Genomic DNA, 10,427 nt, shown 5'->3' on the forward strand with positions numbered 1-10,427 from the left:
GCTTTCCTGGTGGCTACTCCCAAGCTTTGGCACTCCCTCCTAAGAGAGACTAAGATAGCTTCCATCTTGTTTTCCTTCTGTCGCATTTCTCTTCTTAATTGAGAGTGAAAGGATTTTCATGGTCACTGACTTTTCATCTTCTGTCATTTAATGGGCTTTAAATAGTTCTGGAAGTTGTTCAGTTTCATATTAATAACTGTATGTTTTTCTGTCTATTTTCATATTTGTGAATTGCCTTGAGCCCTTGTATTGAGGAAAAGTCAGCTTATGAATTAATGTTTCTGTCCAGAAGACTGGACAGTGAAGATGTAGTAATTAATAGAAATTGATAAATTAGCAATGTTGGAGGATAAGTCACTGAACACATTCTTGGAAGAATAGAAACCATTTTATCAATATCTAAGGGAAAACGAAAGACTATGTGTACACGTTTGGAGACATAAAATGTTGGCTTAGTCACTTGTGTTAAAACAAGCAGAAGTAAACAATTTGCCCTATATAAAGTGTAAGAAAAATGTTAAATTTATAGAGAATCCAACAAAAGAGAAGCTGGGAATCCACTTTTTAAACTAATTTATAGGTTGGTAGTTTTAGAGTTACAGGTACAGTAGAGATGTATGTTTGTGAGGTAATGGTTGGCTAAGTATGTCTTTGTTTATGTATTGTTGCTTTTCTGCTTGTGTGTTTTTGTTGTTAAAATCTTTAATTAAAAATATTGGAAAAAAATTAATAATGTTGTTGCTGTTTCTAATCTCCCCTTTTTATATTGCAGGTTTGTGAGGCAGTTTTGGCATCTGGCGAAAACCTAGCTAAAAAGCGAAACTTCACAGCCAAGAGTCCACTGATGTATGAATGGTACCAGGAATACTATGTAGGAGCAGCCCACGGCCTTGCTGGGATTTATTACTATCTCATGCAGGTGAGGGAACTTCCTGTTGAATTGAGAAGGCTTCCTTTATTTATTTCTCACATTTATATCCCGCCCTTCTCACCCGAAGGGACTCATGGCGGCTTACAACAGTGGCAACAACCAATATAAAACAGCACATAAAACAGTTAAAACTATTAAAATACATTATGAATTAAAAATATACATTTCAAAGATAAAATCAGATCCGTTCTTCCTCATGCTTTGTCCATAGTTCAGTCCATGTCATCTTCACCATTTCCCTTCTGCCTCAGCTGCTAGTTTAAGAGTTCTCATGACTATTTCTTAGCCGGCATCGCTATCACTATAATGGTTCAAAGCAAACCAAGCAACAGGCCTCAAATTAACTGAAGGCTGGTGAATATTGGCAGTGCAGTTGTGTATTAAGATTATAATACCTGTTTCCAATTAACAACATTGTGATTATATTAGAATTAACTGGAATTGGTTTCACCACATGTATGATGTACTAGAGTAGTCTCTTCTGTAACCAGAGCATTCATGACTATAATCAAACTATCTCTGTTCAAGAAGAGTTACACATGGCACACCATCTATACCACAGAAGCCACTATACCTCCAGCATTACAGCTGGATCAAGGAGCATCCCTGTTTCTTTTAATCTGGGGGTGGACTGGACAAACACCATTCACCTAAGCAAATAGACAGCCTCACACCAGTGCATCTGTCTTGTCTGGATTCTTGTTTATTTTTTATCAGTCCTCATATTATGTCCAAAATTCAGTCCAAATTCAGTGTTCTTTCAGATTCAATATAGAATAAGAATATAATTTATTTTTTATCCACCTCTCCTTGTGGCTCAAGACAGAGTGCAATGTGGTTACAACAGCGATATAAAACAATACTATTAAAATACATATAACAAATAACAAATATGGCTGCATTTGAGACCCAGGTATTTTCTGCCACCTGTCTTAGATGAATTTCTGTATACAGGTAGTCTCCAAGTTATGAACAAGATAGGTTCTGTAGGTTTGTTCTTAAGTTGAATTTGTATGTAAGTCCAAACATGTACATCTTTCAAGTGTAACTCCAGCCAATTATATATAAGCTTTGGATAGCATAGGAAGGGTTAACACACCTGTGGTATTTGTTTTGCTGTCTCTGACCCTGTTCAGATGATTTCACCCCACTTTCAGTCCATGAAAAAAATGGCTTGTTTTGGAAACAAGGATTGGTGAGCAAGCTTCCGTGGTGGCCCCTTTTCCCCATGATAACTCTTTCAGAGGTGAATTTTGCTTCCAAGGCATAGATTTGTCTCATTTCCTGTTGTCTCATCCCTGTTCTTAACTATTAGTCATTTGTAACTTGGATGTTTGTAACTCTGGGATTGCCTGTAGATACTTTCTGGTTTCATGAGGCATGGGAGCCATGCAAAAGTAACCCCCCTCCAAAAAAAACCACCACCTTTTTTCTTTAATATGAGAAGCTCTAGGTCTTCCAGCTTAGTGAACCTCGGGCCGAGGCTGACCACAGAGTCACACTGGACATCCTTGAGATTCCTAGAGAGAATGTTTTTATAACCAATCTCTGAATATTCACATATCCAGAATGGTAGAGGACCAGCTGTAGTTCTGTAGCAGCCTTTGCTAATGTTTCCTTTCCTGGAGTACATTATGCCAAATTACTAGTGAAGTGGAGATGACTCCAGTCACTTTAGAGGTACTTGAAATGATAAACGATAGATAGACAGGAAGATTAGATCAGAGTGCCTGAAATATCACCTGCTTCCCCTTCAGAGTCCTGTTCAGTGTGCAGCTATTTTCCAGATTGAGGTTTTTGACAGGAGAAAGCAGAATTTCTTTGGTCATTGTGTCTTAGCCCTGGAATGACCACCTAGTTTATCACCAGGTTCCCTTATTTCTCACTTCTTGGAAATTTGCTGAAGAATATACTTTTTCATGCTGCTGCTGTTTCTGAATTTTTGGAGCTGGTTGTTTTATTGTTTCATTAACTTTGTTAGCTACCATAATTACTTGAGTCTAATGCTTACATTTTGGGGATAAATTATGTCACAAATTGAGGTGTGCATTAGATTCAATGGTGTAATAGACTCACACACTTAAACCTGCTTGCACTGTTGGACAAGAGATCCTAGCTGGGGATACAAGAGGGAGAGGCAGCAGTGACTGGGAAAATGTTGGTGGGAAGGCCAGACAGAGGGTGCGGCTTCCCACCACCCTTTTCGCGGCCGCCACCACCTCACATTACATTTGAAAGCAAATCTTTTTTTGTGTGTGTAATGCACACCTTAAAAATTGAGATGTGCATTACATTCAGTGGTGCATTATTCTCAAGTAAATACAGTGCCTTATGAATCCCTGTATTTAAGAGGTCATCAATAATCCTTTTTTATATGTAGGCATAACGTGGGCCATAAGTCACAATCAATAATACATGGAGCAATCTGAGCTTGCCCAAAGGCTGAAAGAGTTGGGAAAGTAGTGGCATCTTTGATAGTTTTGTAACCAGTCCCAACAGTTGAGCAAAGTATCAGCTTATCACAAATGTAACAGAGTGTCTTTTTGTCTGTCTGTCTCAGCCCGGCCTTGGAGTGAGTCAAGCAAAGCTACACAATGAGGTCAAGCCAAGTGTGGATTTTGTCTGCCAGCTCAAGTTCCCATCAGGGAATTACCCCCCGTGCATTGAAGACAACAGAGATCTGCTTGTTCATTGGTGCCACGGGGCTCCTGGCGTTATCTACATGCTCCTCCAGGCCTATAAGGTAAGTGGCTTACTGGGGAAAAAGAGATGAGTAGCCGAGCAAAGTAGGCTCTCATCCGTCCCTAAAGGAGGTTGTAATATTTAAATACAGTAACTCTTCCGCTGCAGCTAAAATGGAAATTAGACTTTTACAAATGATTCCCAGAGATGTCCCCGTTATGCCTCCTGAGTGCGGGACATTCTTATTGCTCAGAGGATTGGCCATGTGTCCTGTTCTGTGGCGGCTGACTAATGGTGACAGCCAGTTGCGACTTAAATAATGGCAGCGTTCCTTCCATTTATCACTCCAAAAATCTTTGAAGGTAAATGGCAAAGTCATTGTGTTCTTGTCCAAGTGAAGGAGGCCACTCCTTGATGAAAGAGCTAATTAGCAAAATATGCTTCACACACTTTTCTGTCCCAACCTTTGTTGATGCAAGGGACAGTTGCTTATACAGCGGGGCTCCTTCTCTCTACAGGTATTTGGGGAACAGAAGTACCTGAGCGATGCCTTGCAATGTGCGGAAGTGATCTGGCAGTGGGGGTTGCTGAAGAAAGGTTACGGTCTGTGTCATGGTACAGCTGGCAACGCATATGCCTTCTTGACTCTCTACAACCTCACTCAGGACATGAAATATCTCTACAGAGCTTGCAAGGTGAGCAGGAGCTGAAAGAGAGAGTAGCAGGCTTTAGGAAAGGCAAGAAGGAATGTGTGTGGCATGATCAGAATAGACTTTAGTTTTTGGGAAGTCATTAAAAACAATTCTGGATGGGAAGAAGGTCATTTTGACATTGAGTTTCATGGAACTAAACACTGGGTACTAAGGCTTGATTATTGTAAATGGCAGATTACTAACAACAGAAATATAAGTAATAATGACAGGTGACCAATAAATAATAACTACTACTGCTACTTATCCTCCTTCTTTCCCAAGTTTGGGACTCAAAGCATTTTACAAATTAAAATAATTGCATTGTAAGTAATTAACCTATTAGCTAACCTATTAATTGCAATATAGCTAATTAAGCTATTCACTATATGAAAATAATGTGAGCATACTTATTAAAAATATTATTTATTAGACATATATGCTCAATTTCACAGTGTGATTTAAAATAATAAAACATGCTCTTAAACCCTTTCTTAAAAAAAAACATTAAGTTCAAAAAACCTGTCTGAATGGAAAAAAATCCTTGGCTGCAGATGGAAGGAAGCATTTTATTTGCTCTAGGAGGCCAAGAAGGAGGCATTTTATTTGCTCTATGAAGAGAATTCCAGACTCTAGGAGCTGTTACCGAGAAGGCTCACCTGCATTCCCAAATCTGAAGGTGGGGCGACTGAAATAAGAGCCTCCCCTATGGGTCTCAGGGTCCGGGTTAACTAATACAGGGAGATACGGCCACATTTCTTTTATCACCTCTGTCAATATGTCATTCCTATTCAGGTTGTTGTGATAAAAGTGGATTACCTGTTCTTGGACTGTTGGCATCAGGACAAGAAGTACTTTTTAAACATTGTGATGAACATGAGTAAAATTCCGTCCTGGAAGGAGCTATTCTGTTTGTATAGGATCTGATCCCATATCTTTCTCTGCCTATCAAACCGTACATGCATATTTATATCTATGTGCTACCTTGCCCTGCATGTTCAAGCCACACAGATCTCTCTTTATTTAGCCACACTGACTTTTAGATTTCTTTTTTCTAACTTTCTGCCTCAGACTAGCACTTAAGGATAACTTTGTTCACTTGGGTTACATCTTGCATTTCAGACTAAAATCTGTTTTTGTAGGTGAGATGGCATGACTTGCATGCAAACCTAAGTCACATAATTCCTCATTTTGAAGCTGAATCCTGAATATTTCCCTTTCTTTGTACTCCGCTTCACAGCAGTTAAGACCATGGCTTACACATAAAGCTAATCCTGTCACTCCCAGGCTTTCTTCCATCTAACTGCAGTAGAGTCTCACTTATCCAACATAAATGAGCCGGCAGACCATTGGATAAGCGAAAATGTTGGATAATAAGGAGGGATTAAGGAAAAGCCTATTAAACATCAAATTATGTTATGATTTTACAAATTTAGCACCAAAACATCATGCTTTACAACAAATGGATAGAAAAAAACAGTTCAGTACATGATAACATTATGTAATAATTACTGTATTTATGAATTTAGCACCAAAATTTTGCAATTTATTGAAAAATTGACTACAAAAACATTGACTACTAAAAGGCAAACTGCATTGGATAATACAGAACCTTGGATAAACAGAGCTTGGATAAGTGAGACTCTACTGTAATAGTGTCTGAACACTTTTGATGATTTCCAGAGTTATTTTATCTGTAGACATAGACAGCAGCTGACACATTTGTTATACAGCTCAAAACTTTTCAATATTCCCCTACTCCTTGCTGTCTCAGATTGTCCTAAGACTTTTATGCAATGGATTGAACTATCCTTATAATATTTCTTAAGAAAATGGAACACATCTAAATTGCAGATGATGAATATTGACAATCTATGGAAAACAGTTGCCTTTATTATATTTTAATCTGTTTTTACCTTAATCCACACTGTATTGTTTAATTTTTTTTTAATTGTATTGCTCTATAACAAAGCTTGGGATTGTTAGCCACCTTGGCTCCCCATGGGGAGAAAGGCGGGGTGTACTGTAAATAAATAAAATAAAAATTTATACTCTATTAATAAGTAAATATTGAAAGAAGGTCTTCCTATAATATGTGCAATGAGCTTGTTTCGATTTTTTCTTGTTTAGTTTGCAGAATGGTGTTTGAGTTATGGACAGCATGGGTGTCGAACACCGGACACACCGTTTTCTCTCTTCGAAGGTAATCTCTGTTTCTTATTCTTTCATTAATGTGACTGTTTCAATTTGACCAAAATAACTAGTGAGGGTAAGGTAGAATATTTCCTCCTAGCTGAAAATTCCAGAAAAGAAATGTGCACATGGTCTGGTTAGATCAGTTGTGGAACTGTAGTTCAAGGATAGTAGTTCATGGAAAATACTATTGAGCAGCTGTGGGCAAAATGTAACTGTTATTATTTTATTTATTTACAGTATTTATATTCCGCCCTTCTCACTCTAAAGGAGACTCAGGGCGATTTACAATGCACATATACATGGCAAACACTCAATGCCATTATTAGACATACAACATATAGACAGACAACAGAGGCAATGTAACATTTTCCAGCTTCATGAAGGTATGCTCGATTCCGGCCACAGGGGAACTGCCACTACATCATCCACTGTGACACCTGAGTCCTTTTGATGGTAGTACTTCCTCATTGTTTCTTCGCACACTGGCAGTTTTATGGTGTTGTAAATTAAGTTAAATTAGTCTCCCTGCATTAAGCGGTACCTAGATTCTCTACTTTCATCTGCAGCTGTTTTCGAGCTGCTTAGGTGGGCAGCAAGCTTGGCTATTAACAGTTGGGAGCTTAATCCCGACCCGGGCTTTGAACCAATGACCTTTCGGTCAGTGGTGATTTGTTGCTGCTGGCTACTACCAGCTGCGCCACAGCTCAGCCGTTCTATCAATTACTATCAAGACATCATTGGACTGTACGTCCTAGCAATCATGGCCAGCTTGTCCAGTTATGAGGAATACTGGGAGTTGCAGTCCAGCAAACTCTGAAGGGTCGCATGATAGCCAACTCTTCTATAGAGCCAGTTAGCCTTCGTTGTACTAGGCTTGGCTTCTCTTGCACTACTACTTTAAACTCAAACATCAGTCAGTGATTCATTAGAGCTGAAACAGGCAAGGAATGCAGCGGATATCATATTAACATTCATTCCTCGGTGTTAGATTGGAATTATCTTTCAGTCCAGTCCTCTAATTATACTACTAAAGATGTCGTAAAGCACATAGATTTCTAGTCATCCTTCATTGTGATCACACTGTTGATTTAAAAGAGAGTTGCTTTTCTAAGGGCCACTTGAAGTGAGTTCATAGCAGAGGTGGAATTTGGGACAAGGATTGTTTCACAGTTCCCCCTCATAGTTGTTGGCCTGCATGAGCTTTCATTAGGGTTTTCTGCAGACATTCTGCTCTCTTAAGCAGCACCGTGACTTTTTCCTGTGCCTTTGTTCATCTGCAGCCAAACCAAAGGGAGGGCTACAGAAATAGGCTTTGCTAGACCCACCTGGTCTGCTTTTCCAAACCCACAGAGACAATCATATATTCATATATAAATCATCAACATGAATAATTCAAGGGCAGATTTGAGGGCCATAAGTATGGATTTTGATATGACCCTTGGATAGATCAAGAGTAAAACCTATGGGTATGTAACAAAGGATGTAAAGGACAAAGCAAAGGAAAACAATTCCAAAGTGTGTACAAAATTCCCACAGGCATAACTACAATAAATGGTGGCTATGTGATGAACTAGCTCATGCTTTTTGCCACCCTACTCAGAAAAGGGGACGATTTCTGTTTGGACAAGAGTTTATTGCTTACATTAACCAATAAATAAGCCAATCTAAATTTCATCAGTTTCAACAGTCATTTTTTTCTGTTTACTGTTTCTATTTTCTGTCTTTCTCTTAGGAATGGCTGGAACAATATATTTCCTTGCTGACCTACTGGTACCCAACAAGGCCAAGTTCCCAGCTTTTGAACTATAAATTTCACACTCAATAGTTGCGGGCATGAAACCGGTTGCATTTCCTTTTTCAAGAGTCAAATTAAATGGGCCATCATCTCATGTATTTATTTATTGGCAAAGCCAAATATTTTAGGATCTCATTGTTTTACATTCTTTTCTGGTTTTGACATGCCATTGAACGCTAGTCACCTTTGTTTTAGTTTTCTGAGTTGATTCAGTTTATTGGAGGGTTGCCCTCCAGGTAGTGTCAGTGGGATTTGCAGCACCATTTGGAGGATCTCATAATTTCTAGCCATGGTGTACAGAAGATGAAATTGACTCTTTGCACAGGTAACTGTACTATATTTTGTTAGAGCATTTTAAAGAAATCTCAAGTGTATTGCTAATTTATGTATCTGAATTTCAAAGAGGTTTTTTTCTTCCTAGTAAATACAGATTTGTCAATTTGGGCTAGTGCTGCCATTTTAATAGCGCTGTCACTTGGTTAATATGAGGGTATTTTTGGAAGGTGCAAAGGGAGATATGTATATGGAGTCCAATTGTTTTGACTTTCTTTTGTAGTAACTATAGGAAAGATTTCTCTTTAAGAAATATATAGATTTTCTTCTTTTTTTGAGATTGCAATGGCTACTTTGACAGGAATGTACCAAAGTCCTATATAAGCTCTCGCCTTCTTGCTTTCTATGCAAAAGTTTCCACTTGTCTGGTGCTTGCTTCAGCAGCAGGACTCAGCAAGCTTCTAACACTTGAACTAGCGTGTCTCTTCCACAAATGCTTTAAGCTCTGGGGCTGTCCATATGCAACAAGCATCTGGGGCATCCTGATCTCTCACCCCATGCTTTCCCTTTCATCTGCAAAATGAAAGCATCCTCTCTAGCACAGCAGTGTACTGGGAGATGTTTTGATAAATGGCTATCCATCATTACCTGTTTGTCAGCAGCCTGATGTTAATCCAGGCTGCAGATGTTCAAGGGTATGACTGAAAATTTGAATGTCTCTTTCTCATGTCCATTTATATAGGCACCAAATATCATCCAGGGTAAACGACTTTCATGAAAGCCTAAACTACTTCTTTACTCCTTCCAGTTCATTTCCAGAAAGCATTACTAGTTCAGAACTTTCCCAATTCCATTGCAACAGAAACAACTTTAGATTTTCCAGTGTTTCTTATAATGGGCAGCTAAAAAGGACACTACTACAAGAATGTAGAGACCATGTATTTTAGACAGCAGCATTAAACACTTGAGTATATGCTGTATAAGGCAGGCACTATGAGGAAGCATGCATTGTCATTGACAAAATATTTCAGTGTTGATTGTTTGGATGATTAATGTGAAGCTTTTGAAACAAAAGGTGGCTAATCTAGCTGAGTGTCATGGCTTTAGCAATTAAACCTGCTTTGGAAAACTCTTTGTTCTGCTTTTTTCCCCTCCCTTCTAAGGAGCGTACATGGGGCAAGGAAACAAAAGTGTTGTTTTAAGGGATGGAGAATGCAAGGGTCAGTGTCCAAAGTTATGAATGTGTTGTGCAAATTAATCCTATGATTTGTGTGTTTGTGTCTTGCCTTTAACCATAAGAGATCATTATTCCCCAAATATGGAGTGGGACTTGACCAGGAAGAGGGAGAAAATTACAAAGAAAAGAAGTTCCCTCTTCTGTCCCAATATGAACCTTGGTGGGGTAAATGTTCACTCCCCTCCAAACATACTTGTTTCATGGTAAGTACAAGAGAAAACACTTTCAGTGGGAGCTGGATATATTCCCTGCTTCGTGTTTCATGCCATGTCCACATTGTGATCAAGCACTGCTAGTCCATCCATCTTTTCAGTTATCTGTTTCTTTAGCCTGTGAAGCTAACAATGATGACATTTGACAATCTACTCTATCATTTACCAATTGTATTCTATTTTAATATATTTGAAGCTACTCTCATGCAAAACCATTTGTATTGGCAAGTACTTGAATGTGTTTGAAAATGACAGGTAAAAATAGTACATAGCTTTCACGCTGTGTGTATTTAGTGAGATATAAAATGAACCCTTGATATAGTGACAAACCATCATATAATAAACAAGAAAATGCATCATAAAAGTTTTATTTTCTATCATTAAACTAGTAAACCTGAAATATTCCTTTTGA

General features: G+C 38.5%; 1 protein-coding gene across 1 annotated transcript in view; it reads left to right on the forward strand.

Moving 5' to 3' along the window:
* lancl1 (LanC like glutathione S-transferase 1) overlaps positions 1 to 9,695 on the forward strand; it is a 32,154-nt gene extending 22,459 nt beyond the window's left edge. Inside the window, exons 5-9 of the mRNA XM_003215132.4 lie at positions 773 to 919; positions 3,492 to 3,674; positions 4,132 to 4,308; positions 6,433 to 6,505; positions 8,231 to 9,695. Coding sequence (XP_003215180.2) covers positions 773 to 919; positions 3,492 to 3,674; positions 4,132 to 4,308; positions 6,433 to 6,505; positions 8,231 to 8,307 — 657 coding nt within the window. The 3' untranslated portion in view covers positions 8,308 to 9,695. The remainder of the gene's footprint in view (positions 1 to 772; positions 920 to 3,491; positions 3,675 to 4,131; positions 4,309 to 6,432; positions 6,506 to 8,230) is intronic.
* The last annotated feature ends 732 nt before the right edge of the window (positions 9,696 to 10,427 follow it).

Source organism: Anolis carolinensis, chromosome 1, assembly GCF_035594765.1.
Source record: "Anolis carolinensis isolate JA03-04 chromosome 1, rAnoCar3.1.pri, whole genome shotgun sequence".
Classification (NCBI taxonomy): domain Eukaryota; kingdom Metazoa; phylum Chordata; class Lepidosauria; order Squamata; family Dactyloidae; genus Anolis; species Anolis carolinensis.